The following is a 16,840-nucleotide window of genomic DNA, read 5'->3' as shown; positions in this document are numbered from 1 at the left end:
ATAATAATTTATGCCCTAATTAAGAAATTAAGCCTGGGTGTGGTGGCTCATGCCTGTAATCCCAGCACTTTGGGAGGCTAAGGCAGGATGATTTCTTGAGGCTAGGAGTTCAAAACCGACCTCGGCAACATAGTGAGACTCTGTCTCTCCAAAAAAAACAAAACAAACACACACACACACACACACACACAAACTTTGTAAAATTAGCCAAGGGTGGTTGAGTGCCTGTCATCCCAGCTACTTAGGAGGCTGAGACAGGAAGATCACTTGAGCCCAGGAGGTTGAGACTGCAGTGAGCCATGATTGTGCCCATTCCAGCCTGGGCAACAGAGCGAGACCTTGTCTCTAAAAAAAAAAAGAAAGAAATTAGGTGAACAAATCAAACTTGTTGTGCCACAAATTTGTGTCAATGTGTCAGGTAATATCTAAAGTAAAAATTTAAAATGAATGTTGCACAGAAAACTTGAGAAAAATATAATTAATTGTATTTTAAATTTAAATCATTCATTCAGATAGTAGTTATCACAATTTAAGTAATTTATGTGGAAGGTTCTTCCATATCATGCTCCTTCATATAAAGCCTCTTTCATCTTCCTTTCTCCCAATATTTTCTTCCTAATACAAGAGTTTGCAGGAAGGGGAACATCACACTCCGGGGACTGCTGTGGAGTTGGGGGAGGGGGGAGGGATAGCATTAGGAGATATACCTAATGCTAAATGACAAGTTAATGGGTGCAGGAAATCAACATGGCACATGGATACATATGTGACAAACCTGCACATTGTGCACATGTACCCTAAAACCTAAAGTATAATAAAAAAAAAAGAGTTTGATATCCCAATTTGAATGTAACCAGGTCTTTCTCATAGTTTATCAGTACTCAGATAAACTCCTGGCATAGCAGACACTCAATAAATGTTCATTATTGTTGTTAAGACAAGGGGAAAAGTCAGGGTAAGAAAGGTCTAGTGGAAGTCAGACACTGAGACCTAATCCATTCCCTCTCTCTATTTCTAGAAGTAAGTTTTGCTAGAGTCCCTGCTCTTGCTTCTGTCAGGACATTCAAATCATGTTTAACTTAGGATGGGAGTTCTCTGATGTCCCCAGTGTCCCCTACCTATCTAGGCCTACAAAGTTTACCTTCTTCATGTCTTAGATGGATTTCATAAGCTTGAAACCTATAGGACCTGGACGTAAATTGGGATCACTCTGGACCTAATGGCCATTCACTATAGAGGCAGACATCGCAGTAAGCACAATTGAGAGGATCCTGTCCTACCTATCTTCCTTCTATTCTTAGCTGAGCATGACAGAGTATAACTATGACTTTTAGGGCAGATGAATTTTAGCAATAAAAGCTGATTCTGGGGATGATGTATAAAGTATGTAACACCTGTAAAAGTCATATTAAATTTTTAAAACCTTGTTAACTTTGTGGTAAACTACCTCCTCATTATCAAAACAGAAGGCACTTTTTCTTAGGTTAGTGCAAGAACTTTTTCTATGAGTGAGACAGGAAGCTCTTGGAGGTTTAGCTTATATTTTAACAGGATCATGGTTGCTGCCACTGAAATGGGAAAAGTACTCTTGTTCCCCTCACAGGGCATGTGACAGGGAGTGACTCGCTTCTTCAGGGCCCCACTGCTCAAACCTCTAGGGGAGCATACAGACGGGCAGGTTGTGGGGCTCCGACCCCACGGCAGCATCTAGGGGTGGATGTTTACAGCTCCTGAAGCCCCAGTGGGCATCTGCTACCGTGCGCTCTTTTAGTTTTGTCATCTATAGGCAGCTTGTGTTAACCAGCTAATTAGACCCTCTACCTTGTCACAAGGACAAAGAGTTTTCTATATCTTGGGTTCTTGCCTTGGTGTACTGGAAGAATCGGATCACATGTGGGCTTGGAGAATGAGTGCATGGTTTTGAGTGGAAGTAGCTCACAGCAGATAGGGGAGCCAGAAGGGAGACGGTTTTCCCCAGGAGTTCAGCCACTCAGCAGCCCTCCAACCGCCCCGCCCAAACTGCATCATTCTACTGGTCGATGGCCTGCTGGTGGGCAGCCTGCTCCCCTCGACGTCCTCTTGACATCCAGCAGCTCGTGTCTTCTTCCACCGACATGTTCCTCTCAAGGTCCAACCACTTGTGTGTCTGCCTGCTAGGTGTCGGGGTTTTTATAGGCACAGGATGGGGGTGTGGCAGATGTGGGTGGCTTTGGGAAATGCAACATTTGGGCACAAAGCCAGAGGTGCCTGTCCTCACCTAGGTCCGTGGGCACAGGCCAGGGGTGGAGCTCTAGCCAGGGACCTGCCCTTCTCCTCGCACTTCCCTGCCCCGCTTCCCTATCACCATGTTGCAAATATACTGAAGGGGGCAAAGGGCAAAGGTGGGTGATCAATTTGAAAGCTACTGCAATAATCTAGGTGGGAGATAATGGTGGCTTGTATCAGGGTGGTAGCAGTGGATGTGCTAAAAAGTATCCAATTCAGGATATGTTTTCAAGGTAAAGCCAAGAGGATTGCTAACAACTTGGACTTAGGGTAACAGAAAAAGGAGTCCAGAATTTTCTCCCAAGATTTTCAGCTAAGTCAATTGGAGGAATGGAGGTGCCATTGTCTCTTACAGATTAGGAGACAATTAGAGAATATTAGAAATTCTGTTTTGGACCTAGTAAATGGCAGGCACATAGTAGACAGCAAGGTTTTCTAATCTACAGTCCTTCTTTTCCCTACTTGGACTAAAACCCTATTCTGAATCTTAGCCCTGACCTAGCCCTGATCTAGCAGGCTAGATCCTGACTCCCAGCCTACACTTATTGGCTAAGCTCCTATTCCACACACAAAAAGACCACCTGGAACCAAGATGCTGCCAACAACAACAGATTCACAGTACTATTGCCAGAACCCAGAAAGTCCTGTCACAACATCCTATCCACCAAACTTGATTCCCTTCAATACTAATTTTTTTATTTTTTTAGGGACAGTCTCATTTTGTTGCCCAGGCTCAAGCGATCCTCCTGCCTTGGCCTCCCAAAGTGCTGGGATTACAGGTGTGAGCCTCTTTTCCTGGGCTTTGATAATTCCCTGTAGACCAGATGATTTCCACTGCAGCCCTACAATGGGGTTATTATAAACTAATTCCTCCCAATTCTAGCCTTCGCCCGTCTCACTAGTAGGTCTCACTGCGATGTATGTTTCATATTGAACTTCTGCAAATTAGGAAAGAGTTTAATCATGTTGAGGGAAAACATAGTGTCTTATTAACTCTAAATCATCCTTCTGAAGTTTTATATGCTTTGTTTACACAGATGCTTTTAAAAGATGAAGTGAAAGAGAAAAAAATATATACATTGTCAAGTGGTTTTACTAGTCATGCTTCTTTCCAGTAGACTGTTTGATCCTTCAAGCTTTGTATGACAAGATAAATTGTTGCAAAAACTGTCCTGTCAAATAATTCTAAAATGATTTGTCCTAGCAAGTGAAATCCAAAACGATTTAGAATTCAGAAACATGAATGATTATTAAATGAATACTATAATGTCTATTAATCCTGGAATACCTCTAAAACCTTTCTAAGAATTGCCAAAACTCTTTTATGCTCTTATTTCCAAACCTGGGGTTCCAAGGTTTGAAAACAAAATGGCATGCATAAAAGCACTTTCAAAGTATATTACATACACAGTGTCAGGCCTCTGAGCCCAAGCTAAGCCATCATATCCCCAGTGACCTGCACATATACATCCAGAAGGCCTGAAGCAACTGAAGATCCACAGAAGTGAAAATAGCTTAACTGATGACATTCCACCCTTGTGATTTGTTTCTGCCCTACCCTAACTGATCAATGTTCTTTATAATCTCCCCCACCCTTAAGAAGTTTCTTTGTAATTCTCCCCACCCTTGAGAAGGTACTTTGCGAGATCTACCCTCTGCCCCTAAAACATTGCTCTTAACTCCACCGCCTATCCCAAAACCTGTAAGAACTAATGATAATCCCACCACCTTTGCTGACTCTCTTTTCGGACTCAGCCCGCCTGCACCCAGGTGAAATAAACAGCCTTGTTGCTCACACAAAGCCTGTTTGGTGATCTCTTCACATGGACAGGTGAAACACACAGTAATGAGAATCCCAAATTTCTGATGTATATAACAGAGTGTTATATACACTTTCATACATGGAGGAGAGAGAATAGCGAACAGAAAGGCACCCCAAACCCTAATGCAAAGAGCAATAAAAAATTAGCCAGCCAGCAGCACATCAGGCTGCCGTATTGGCTGCCCTCAAAGTCGCAGGTTCTGTTCATTAATTTTTGTATCATATTTATTGAAGCATTGTCTTGTTTAGTTACTGAACAACCTGGGGAATAGCTCAAGAAACCATGAGTTACCCTTTCTGGGCTGCTGATGTTTTAGAAAACCTAGTTTTTTTAACATATGAATATTTTTCAGTTATTCATTTCATCATTATGATACCTGTATCTCCCATTTCAGCACTGATCGACTTTAGGGACAAACTTTTCAAATAAGATGATATTATGAAACGTCCACGAAACAATTCTGTAACATCTGTGCAAAACCGTTTTTGTAAGAAATCTCTAAAATTTAATGACATTTCCTGCAGCTATAGTGAAGGCGGAAATACAAACAGTCCCTTCCACGAAAACGTGGTGCTATTACAATCACATTTCTCACCAGCCCTTTTCTTTTTTGCAAAAGTGTTTATCCTAGTGATGCGGACTTATGACAAATGTCAACAGTTAATAAGATTAGCCAAAAACTGTGAAAATGAAACGTTCCTGGAATGCATCAAAGCTTCACACTTTAGTCCTTCGTTTGAGACTCAAGGGCCACATGGCCAGGTAGGTCTTTCACCTCTGGAAACCGTTAAACATCCTTCCAGTAAGACATAATCGTTAAGCCGACGGTGTTAAAGAAACCCAGTCAGCTGTTCCCCGCAGGTCACCGCCTGCCTCCACCCTCCTCCCGCGCACTGAACGCAAAAAGCTTGGGAACGAGCGAGGCCAGAGGAGACAACTCCCAGCAGGCGTCGCGTCAGCGGGAAGTCACGCACGCGCAATCCAGGCCACAGGAGTAAAGTCTCTCCGCCTGTCTCTGGGAAGGGAGAATGGCGGCGCCCGGGCTGCGGCTGGGAGCGGAAAGGCTCTTTGAAATGCCTGCGGTGCTAGAGCGACTGAGCCGCTCTAACAGCACGTCCCAAGCTTTTGCTGAGGTGCTGCGGCTGCCGAAGCAGCAGCTGAGGAAGCTGCTCTACCCGCTGCAGGAAGTAGAGCGGTTCCTCGCCCCTGACGGGAGGCAAAACCTTCACCTGCGTATCTTTGACCCGAGCCTGGAGGACATAGCGAGGGCAGACAACGTCTTCACGGCCACTGAACGGAACCGCATCGACTACGTCAGCTCCGCGGTCCGTATCGACCACGCCCCGGACCTTCCGCGGCCTGAGGTGAGAGGCGATTCTCAACGGTTCACCTGCGCGCGGGCGTCACAGCGCCAACCGCTGCCCTGGCCGTCCGGCTCGCGGGTGATTTTGCTGTTGTATTTTCTAGCTTTGTGTTGGCGCATATATTATTTTAACTAAATAGGCATATGCCGATGCTCCATGCACGTGGGGATACCCGAGAAACCCATCATAAGTACAAAATGCAGTCAATACCCATAAACCCATTGTAAAGTCAAAAATCGTTAAGTCGACCCACTGTAAGCAGAGACTGCCTGTGTACAGTTTAAATTATTTTGGGAATGAATATAGAAGACTTCAAAATGCTTTAAAAGCTTTTCAAATCCAAACTAAGCATTCAAAAAATTAACTCTCTCCTTTTTTCTCCTATTTAAGTAGGGAAAACATGCCAGACAAATTAGAATTCAGACAGTGAAGAAGAGGAAACGAATAATAGTTTCACAAATGAGATTGTCCTTATCAATAAGTAACTTTCGCCTAATCTGAATTTCCTATTATGTGCAAAAATAGTAATTATCTCTAGATGGCAATAATGTGGAAAGTTTTTTATAACAACGTTTATTAGTGAAATTTCATGAGTGAGCATTCTTGCATGTCCTACAATTTAATGATATTCTGTTCTAAGTCTGCTAAAAGGCATCTCAACTCTCCATATGTATTTACACTAAGTGCACTATTGTCCAGAGATATTTCATCTAAATATATGTGGAACTATAGTCAGGATTCAAAGAGTACCTCAATTATTTAATGATTTTGAGACAGCCATTGCTTTTTTATTTAAGCTTCTAAATTACTGGACTTTTTTGTAATTCGTTTTTAAAATTCAGTTTTATCTACATATTAGCATTAGATTTGCTCTGGCAGAGCATTTAAAATTTTTGCAGGACTCAGATCAATTAATTTTGAAGGACTGACCAGAATTTTCCAGAATAGGATCCCTGGCCCCTGCCCACTAAATGTCCCCCAATTGTCTTGATAACCAAAAATGCCCTTAAAATCTCCAAAATGTCCCTCAAGGGGCAGTACGGCCATCATTTAGAACAACTGATTCGCATTGTACCCCCTCCCCCAATACCATGTTCAAAAGCAGAGCCATGTGTATTAATGGTTGTTATCAAGAATATTCTGTTGTTTTCCACACTACAGAGGAGAAAAGCTTAATTGGAACAAGAGAGGTCAAGGGAAAAGAGTAAGTTTTTAAATTGCAGTGGTGTTACAGTATACCATGGGAGTGCTTGAGAAAATGTGCTTCCAAACATGTAGTTGTACTTTTCATCTAGTTTTGTTGAACTGCATCTAGTTTTTACTCTAAAAAGCTTTGTAAATATGAAATGCTTAATAAAAGTTGCATATATTCTTGAGTAGCGTAGTGAAACTAAAAGCACAGATTCTAGATATACATGTCCTGAGTTCAAATCCCAACTCCTTCACTTTCTAGCTGTATAATTTTGGGTTAGTTGTGTTCTCTCATCTGTAAAATGAGGATAATATCACCTACCTCCTAGGATGCTGTAAAAAAACAAATAAGAAAATATATGCTGGATGCTTAAAATAGTACCTGGCACATTGAATTCATTCAATATTAGCTATGTTAGAATTTGAAGTTTTTTGCATCTAATGCAGAATAGCATATACAGCTAGTACTTACTTCTTTTTTCTTGTATAAGGTGTGTTTTATCGGCAGAAGCAATGTTGGAAAATCATCTCTGATCAAGGCTTTATTTTCACTGGCCCCTGAGGTTGAAGTCAGAGTCTCCAAAAAACCAGTATGTTGAAGTTTTTAAATATGTTTGGACTATCTCTTGGATTAACTAACATGAATAATAAATGCTGGAAGGTATAAGAAATCATAATTGCTAAGTTCCTAGAGAAGTGATTTCTTTCAAAAAAGTAATAAAGTAAGACATCCTAATGCCTGTGTATTTCTCAAGAAAAGGAAGTGTAGCTGGATTTATTTTAGTAGTCTAGACAGTATCTTCAGAAAATCTTTCTTTATCCAAATTTTGCAGAGTTGCCAAATAAAGTGTCTTGTTGTCATTCTATATTTCCTTCTATAACAGTGATCATCTAGTTTTACACTGATTATATGGTAAAGGGCTTTTAGGTTTTTCTTGCTTTTTTCCTCCTATAATCTTTTTTAAGGTATAAAGTACGTGAATTAGTTACACACACACATTCGGCATATTCTTATGTGCTTGTTTTCCTAGCTAGTCTGCTGTAATAGCTTTCTGTCATTTTCTAATTCCCTCTACTTTCTTCTCAACGACGCAGTCTCTGCCAATATCTAAGATACCCTTTCTTCAAAATCACCCCCACTTTCTCTCACCTTATCTGGCCATGGTAAACCTTTCCACCAACCCTAATGTTCACTATCCCTGTGTATGTGCATGCGTGAGCGCACACACACCCCTTTCGTTGAGTTGGAACCCTTCCGTGAGACTTCACTAGGTCTTTTCTTGCTCCTCACTTCATAAAATGATTCTCTGGCTCCATCGCTAATGATTCTTTCCATTCCTTAACCTTCCCATCCTTACTCCTGCCCCGCCTCACCAAATAAATCAGCTAAATGATCACTTCTAAGTAGAGTGATCTCCTTCCTTTTGTGAGAGGACAATGGAGGAAATGTATTCTTGACATTCCCAATCTGTAATTCTAAAATCATTTTACTATAGACAAATAAACTGACTGGGAACTTAAAAATCACCATTTATAAAAATCTTTCCTTTGATAATATTTGTTCTAAGATCCAAATAATTGACTTAACTTTTAAAATTGCCGGGCGCGTGGCTCACGCCTGTAATCCCAGCACTTTGGGAGGCCAAGGCGGGCGGATCACCTGAGGTTGGGAGTTGGAGACCAGCCTGACCAACATGGAGAAACCCCATTTCCACTAAAAATACAAAATTAACCAGGCGCGGTGGTGCATTCCTGTAATTCCAGCTACTCGGGAGGCTGAGGCAAGAGAATCGCTTGAACCCAGGAGGTGGAGGTTACGGTGAGCCGAGATCCCACCATTGCACTCCAGCCTGGGCAACAAGAGTGAAACTCTGTCTCCAAAAAAAAAAAAAAAAAAGTTGCCTATCATAATCTTATCTTTTTTGATTAATATATGTCCTGTGGACACGAAACTGAGTAAACCACTTTTCATCATCTGTGCATCAATTTTAGTTGCACAAATATTTTGTAATTATGTTGTATATGCAGTAAAAAATTGTTTAATGAAAGCACTAAAATCCACCTAATAAAACATGCAAAACATCTTGATTTTAGGGAAGCAATAGTCTAGTTATAAGAAACGATCAGACTTTGGATCTAGGTTTTATGAAAATGTGTGTGACTGATGGTAAACATTTTAACCTATCCTTGCCATAATTAGTTTCTCTTTAAAGTGGAGATATATTGTTCATCAGAGAATATTGACTGATGCAGTCACAATTTAGAACAGGGTGAATTTTTCACTAAGAGTGAATGCAATAGGAAAGACTCCAAAATATTTTGCTTACATGTTTCTAATATGGAATCTAAAGTTCTTCTTAAGTCATACAGATTCTTTTTTTAAAATGAAGCAAAAAGTAGTATGATCTAAACTTATCTCCAGCCATTTCCCTTGTGTCTTCTTTTCCTGTGTCATCATCAGCATAGTTAAGGTTATATACTTGGCTTTTAATAAATATTTGTTGATTAACTGGAAAACATTTTGAATCATTAAGTAGATGGAGGACATATCTTAAGACAGCTCTTCTTTTTCTATTTACTTTATCAGGGACACACAAAGAAAATGAATTTTTTCAAAGTTGGAAAACATTTTACAGTGGTGGACATGCCAGGTTATGGCTATAGAGCACCTGAAGATTTTGTTGACATGGTAGAGACGTATCTAAAAGAACGAAGGAAGTAAGGAAAAGATTTTCTTATAATAGTTATACGTTTAACCCCAAAGTATGTTTTCATCAGTAGAGTATTATACACATGATTAACACTTCAGTTTTATCAAATGACTTATTTTATAAGGTCCATTTTATTATCATAATATTCTACAATACAATATTTAGGACCAAGGTATATACTGCTTGCTTGTTTTCTGTCTCTGGTTTAGCTTACCCTTAATATTAAATTTAAGTGTTTTCCCAAATTGAGAGACTAAAGAGTACTTCAGCATATTTTTTTTTCATTTTTTTTTTGAGACAGTCTTGTTCTGTGACCCAGGCTGGAATGCAGTCATGCCATCTAGGGTCACTGCAGCCTCCTTCTCCAGATTTCAAGTGATTCTCCTACCTCAGCCTCCCGAGTAGCTGAGACTACAGGTGCATGCCACCAAGCCCGGCTCATTTTTGTATTTTTAGTAGAGACAGGGTTTCACCATGTTGGCCAGGCTGGTCTCGAGCTCCTGACCTCAGGTGATCCACCCGCCTTGCCCTCCCAAAGTGTGAGATTACAGGCATGAACTACCGCACCTGGCCCATTAATTTTTTTTAAAACCAAACTCTTACCTGGCTAATTTTGAAAATGAAAATTGTTGGTTAAAACCAGTAAATTCTGATCATTCTTAAAATACTTCAGACATCACATTTGCTACAAATGATATCTCTTTTTTGTCTCCTTATGTAATCAAGTGATAGTTCTGTTTCAAGAATTGCACAATATATAGAAAATTGATGTTAATCTTTTGAAATGAAAAAAATGTTTATATCTTGTTTGTTGTAGCTTTACATAAAGGGTAAAATCAAATATTTACATAAGAAAATGCAAAATATAATGTGTCTGGTTTGTTATCTGTTAGTGTTAGGGTAATATTTAAAAATTCCCATATAGGCCAGGCACACCGGCTCACGCCTGTAATCCCAGCACTTTGGGAGGCCGAGGTCGGCGAATCACTTGAGGTCAGGAGTTCGAGACCAGCCTGGCAACATGGCAAAACCTCGACTCTACTAAAAATACAAAAAAAAAAAAAAAATCAGCCAGGCATGGTGGCACATGCCTGTAATCCCAACTCCTCGGGAGACTGAGGCAGGACAATCACTAAAACCCAGGAGGCAGAGGTTAGTGAGCCAAGAGTGTGCCACTGCATTCCACCCTGGGCAACAGAATGAGGCTCTGTCTAAAAAAAAAAAATAATAATTTATAACTTATGGTTAATTTTTTATAATTTATGGTTTCTATAATTTATAACCTGTAATTTATGGGTAATTTGATTTGTGTCTCTTTCTCCTCCTCAAGTTTAAGCTTTTAGAGGAGGGAACTCACTCATTATATATCAAGTCCCAGGCAGAATGTCTTATATCCAATATATCCTTATTGATTTAAATTAATATTTAGTGGATTTAGTTGTTGACAGTAAATAGCATTGAGACCTACTGGACTGCAGGATAAACTTCTGGCAAATTGAGAATTCCTGTTGCCTAAAGAAATGTTTTAAGTTTGGATTGAGAATTATTCAAAGGAGAATTTCTTAGTACAGTAAGGAAGAGGGGATAAATGAATGGGTATATTTTATATTGCCATTAATCTTCTTTTCTACATGCTTATAGCTTGAAGAGAACATTTTTATTAGTGGATAGTGTTGTTGGAATTCAAAAAACAGACAATATTGCCATAGAAATGTGTGAAGAATTTGCATTACCTTATGTGGTAAGTACTTCCTTTGAATCATGGTTGCAATTAGAAATATCAGTTCTACGTGCATATGTGTGAACATGCACCTTTTAACAATTGAGCTTTTGTTGCCTCCTCAAAAGAGAGTGCCTTTTGAATAATCTTTTCAATTAATCATCCATTAATATTAAAAGAAGTTCTATGGCACTTTTATTCTCTTTTCTGTTGCTCAGCTATGTTTTGAAAATTATAGGCAAAGTAAAGGTTTCATTAGGCTGTTCATTTAATGTTCCTAGATACTGTTCATATTTTTTTCTTTTTATAGCAACATAAACATTTGTTCAGAAAAAGTAGCTCTTTAACAGCAGGTTGGCAGATAGTACTTACAAGAATGTGAATAAAACTGCAACTTAAAAAGTTGCTTGACTAATTTAAAATTTTAAAATTGTTCCAGGAACATAGCAGCCTCCAGCACACACAAGTAGGATTTTAATATTTTTAAAGCAAACAAAATTTATTCTGGGAATTTCTTACCAGTATTGTCTTTTGACCTAGAATAGAATACCAGAATTGTAGATTGGTATCCACATTAATTTTGCTTTGTGAGACTTCCAGATAAAACAGCACTCTTAAAGTTTCTTTCCAAAGAAAAGTGAAGAACCCAATAACTATAATTTGCTTTCAAAAAGATGTCAGAAAGCCACTAATATGTAACAGGGGAGTTTAGTACAAATCAGACCAAGTTACTAGTCAGCCACTTTTGTTTTATTCTTGGGGTCTTGGAATTCTTGGGGTCTGCAAAAGCCCTATGAAGCATTAGAGATAATTTATAGTTATGAGGAGTCAAATGATTGATAGTCTACCTAGTAAAAATGCCTAAATGTTGCCAAACTAAATAATAGTATTCCTTATTTGGTATCACAGATACTAGTTTATGAAATCATATATTTTCCTCAGTTTTAACTGAAAGGAAATATTACCTTCTTCATTGGAAAAGGAATTGGAATAGAGAAATTATATCTGTATCTCCTTTTAAATATCAGAACATTTGCCTTTATGAGGAAAGACTCCCATTTGTGGAGGGATTCATAGGTCATTAGAAACCACACACTTTCTGCTTCTCACTATGGGAAAAACACTGGAACCATGTTTTTCCTCTGCTCTCATACCACATCAATTAACACAGAAGACTTCTGTGGCCAAATGTATAGGGGTTTTCTTCTTCACCAACCAGTGGACACCAGCTGGGTATCTGAAAATGCGATTCTGATACTGTCTACCTAGAGATAGCATCAGATCCCACAGATTGAGGATTCAGTCCCCAAGACTACTCCTCTCACCTGGCTTCAGACACTAGTCACAATTTTGGACCTCTAGAATATCTAGACTGGCTTCAAGTTGGGGTTCCCACTACCCCCTCTTTGGGTTTAATTGCTGGAGTGGCTCACAGAACTCAGGGAAACATGTTTTTTGATGGTATTATAAAGTATATTACAAAGGATACAATGAAGATGCACAGAACCTCCATGTCCTCCTTGAGCATGCCACCCTTTGGGAACCTCCCTGTGTTCAGCTATTTGGAAGCTCTCCAAACTCAGTCTTCCTGGGCTTTTATGGAAGCTTCATGGCATCAGCATCCCTTTCCCCAGGGTATGAGGTGGGACCCTCTCTGGAATGAGGGTCATATGACCACAATGAGAAAGGTGAGAGAAGATTACAAGTCTTGTCTTGGAGCAGATGAATGGAAGGCAGGAGGTCAGAGAGATTTTGTTTGCTGATGCCTAACATATCCAACATTATAACAAACGATCATGACAAGGGCTATGGGAGTTATGAGAAAGGAACCGTGGACATAAACCAATGTATGTATCATGACACCACACTCCTGCCATTAGCATCTTTTATGACTAAAAAGCATAAATGATTTGCCAGGAAATTTAATTTTACGGAAACTCACCAGGGATACCTGGTGGACTAAGGTTTTATTTTTAATTGATTTTTGTAATAATCACCCATACTTTGACCTTTCTGCACTATGATACTTGTCTCTGGACAAGTAGAATTCTGGACTTAACTTGGAATGTAACTAGTAGATACAACCTACAAATAGCCTGATTTCTGATTTTTTTCTTTAGAGTATAGGTCAAAAAATGATTACAAATTGGCAATTTTATATAGATAAACCCAATATTCATTTATATATCTTAAGCTATCAGGTATATTGTGATCATGTGAACAATTGCAAATATAACTCCAGGACCCTTCTCATTGATCTTTCCAAGATATTGTGGCCCTATGTGGTTAAAGCACTATTAAGCAGCAGACACACAGTGTATACTTGATGTGTTTCACACATTTGCTCATTTAATCTTCACAGCTCCTCCTTTATGGGTCATTCTTTTTATTTTATAGGTGAGGAAATAGGTACACAGATAAATTTGCACAGGTCACCTAGTTGTAAATGAGAAATTATAGCTAAAATGTGTAAAATTATTAAGAACCACTTCATTTCTAATGCATAAAAATTTTTCTTATAGATTGTATTAACAAAAATTGACAAATCTTCCAAGGGACATCTTTTAAAACAAGTGCTTCAGATCCAGAAATTTGTTAACACGAAAACTCAAGGATGTTTTCCTCAGTTGTTTCCTGTAAGGTAAGAGCTGAATTGTTTGTTTTTTGTTTTTTTTATGAAGTAATCTGAGAATGTTGCGGGTTTTTTTTTTTATTTCAGTATTTTGGGGAACAGGTTTTTGGTTGCATGGAAAAGTTCTTTAGTGGTTATTTATGAGATTTTAGTGCACCCATCACCTGAGCAGTGTACACTGTACCCTATGTGTAGTCTTTTTTCGCTCAGCCCTCCCACCTTTCCCCATGAATCCCCAAAGTCCATTATATCATTCTTATGCCTTTGTGTCCTTATAGCTTAGCTCCCACTTATAAGTGAGAACATACAGTATTTGGTTTTTCATTCCTGAGTTACTTCACTTAGAATAATGGTCTCCACCTCCATCCAGGTTGCTTCAAATGCCATTATTTTGTTCTATTTTATGGCTGAGTAGTAGTATATGGTACATAAATACCACAATTTCTTTATCCACTTGTTAGTTGAATTGTTTTTATAACTTTATGTACTGAAAACCTGTAATATTATCAGTGTTTCTTAAAGTGTCACTTAAAACTAGAGGCATTTGAAGGCCAGGTGCCATGGCTCATGCCTGTAATCCTACCACTTTTGGGAGGCCAAGGTGGGCAGATTACCTGAGGTCAGAAGTCCGAAACCAGCCTGGTCAACATGGTGAAACCCCATCTCTAGAAAAATTAAAACCAAAAAAAAATTAGCCAGGTGTGGTGACACACACCTGTAATCCCAGCTGCTCGGGAGGCAGAGGTTGCAGTGAGCCAAGATTGCGCCATTGCACTCCAGCCTGGGCGATAGAGCGAGACTCCATCTCAAAAAAAAAAAAAACCAAAACTGTAATATATCCATACCTGAGAAACATTTTGGCTGATCTCCATACGGACGGACGGACGCACAGATGGATATAGGAAGACAGATAGATAAATAATATGTACAATAATGGTGATGGTAATTTTTTTAAAACCTTTAAAGTCTAACAAGGTAATTGAATATTTGTTACAAAAAGAACAAACTAAAGAGATCAAGACTTATTCTGGAAAACAAAGCAAAATAGAAGGTATAGTGAAATTTTTGGAATCATGATGGAAATGGATCAGATAATATTGATCATCAGATTTTAGAATACTACAAGAAGGGGTTGGGGGAAGAGAAGAAAGCTAGAACACATTAAAAGATGTTCTGCTTTCATACATGAAATCATAAGAATTCGTAAATTTTTTTAAGTTGATGAATTCAGATGTTATCTCTGAGGAAAGGAAGAAAATTATTTTTCTTTTCTTTTCACAGTGCTGTGGCCTTTTCTGGAATCCATCTGTTGAGATGCTTTATAGCCAGTATAACAGGAAATCTTGACTAATGGTTCCCAGAAGATTAAAAAAAAAAAAAAAAAAGCTTTATGCTAACTGGGAGTTAAATACCTAGAAGAATTTCAACATTGTTTTAAATGTTGTGCATCTGTAACTTCAGGAGGATCACTTCAGCTTTAAAACCTGCACCTTCTCAAAACAAGAATTTGTGCCTGGGGGAAAAAAGTTTGTAAGTAATTGAATTACGGTGTTCATAAGAACAGCTACTAGCTGATTCCCCTGTTTTAACAAACTGACAAGCAAGAGCACATCCATAAAATGAAAACCTGTTACAACTATGTACAGAAGGATCTGACGTTTTATTGGGCTTTTGCCTTTTAACGAATATGTCTACTACGTGTATTTTTTTTAAATGTTAAAATGGGCTAGGTAAAAGTGGGCTGCTTTTCTGTTAAGCATCGATAGGTAAGTTGATGGATAAATGTTACTATGTAAGCCTATTTTTTTGAGTCCTTATTTGAATACTGAAAACATTCTTGATAAAATGTGTTAGTCCATGTTGGAAACAACCGAAAGAATTCAAGTTCTAGTTCTGATGTTTATTATAAATGTTGGATCTTGCACAACTTGATTTCTCTGAAATTCATTTGTTACTGTAACCTTGAAAGCCATTAAGATTAAAATGAATGGTTTTACAGCAGGTAACATGTGAGATGACAGCTACGTATTTGTAAAGCCAAACCAACAAAGAAATATAGCAAAATTCGGCCGGGTGCGGTGGCTCACGCCTGTAATCCCAGCACTTTGGGAGGCCGAGGCGGGCGGATCACGAGGTCAGGAGATCGAGACCATCCTGGCTAACACAGTGAAACCCCGTCTCTACTAAAAAAATACAAAAAATTAGCTGGGCGAGGTGGCGGGTGCCTGTAGTCCCAGCTACTCGGGAGGCTGAGGCAGGAGAATGGCGTGAACCCCGGGGGGCGGAGCCTGCAGTGAGCCGAGATGGTGCCACTGCACTCCAGCCTGGGTGACAGAAAGACTCTGTCTCAAAAAAAAAAAAAAAGAAATATAGCAAAATTCACAGGTAGGTTTATTACAAGAAATGTCCTTTCATGGGGGAAGTAATTTTCACTAGTGAAAACGCAAGAAACAAAAATAGCTTTAAATGAGAAAACTAATTTGCAAAGGGCAAGAGAAAAAAGCTGATGGGACAGTTTAGACTGCTACATTTAAGATTCAGAATGGAAAAATAAAGACTTTGAACTAAATAGAAAAGATTTTTGTGAAGGTGCCACTGACCTATTCCTATAAGTGGCTTAGCGTTTCAAAGCGAAGCTGAATATTAAAAGGTTATAGCTGTATTGCTGGATAAAAAATTAAAGCTGTAAACCAACTTCATGCCTTTTTTTCAGAAAACAATCTGAATATATTGTCAGTTTTATAGTTGATGGAATTGGTCTAATCTAACCAGGAATGTTTTCATCCAAAAAAAGATTTTTTAATATAGACATTCATAAAATATATAGTAACAAAAGAATTATCTTAGAAGTCACCTTTTTGTCTGCCAGTGTTACTTTACTGCTTTGATTTATCCTTGGTTCTCCTATAAGCAGAGCCTGAGCCAAAAGCTTACATATGTAAATTTGGGAAGTGATCCCAGGGAACAGTGGCAAAATGAAACATGACAGACAAGCCTATTAACGACATACTCATTGAGTTAGCCAAAACATAGACACTAGTGCTAGATCTTGAGGGAACTTGTGACAAGTGTTAGGAAATATGTGTTCCATAGTGAGCATGTCTATGCAACCTACCCCCAAAGGCTGAGAGTGC

General features: G+C 38.9%; 1 protein-coding gene across 1 annotated transcript; it reads left to right on the top strand.

Moving 5' to 3' along the window:
* Nucleotides 1-5,035: 5,035 nt before the first annotated feature.
* Nucleotides 5,036-15,507, top strand: GTPBP8 (GTP binding protein 8 (putative)). Its single transcript, XM_003261817.4, has 6 exons — nt 5,036-5,452; nt 7,135-7,233; nt 9,231-9,361; nt 10,996-11,095; nt 13,597-13,715; nt 14,988-15,507. The coding sequence occupies exons 1-6, from the start codon at nt 5,117-5,119 to the stop codon at nt 15,055-15,057; spliced, it is 855 nt and encodes a 284-aa protein (XP_003261865.1). The 5' UTR covers nt 5,036-5,116; the 3' UTR covers nt 15,058-15,507.
* Nucleotides 15,508-16,840: the final 1,333 nt, after the last annotated feature.

The sequence above is a fragment of the Nomascus leucogenys genome, chromosome 21 (genome assembly GCF_006542625.1).
Source record: "Nomascus leucogenys isolate Asia chromosome 21, Asia_NLE_v1, whole genome shotgun sequence".
Taxonomy (NCBI): Eukaryota; Metazoa; Chordata; class Mammalia; order Primates; family Hylobatidae; genus Nomascus; species Nomascus leucogenys.
The sequence above is the reverse complement of the archived record's forward strand: the minus strand, read 5'-3'. Positions and strand labels throughout refer to the sequence as shown.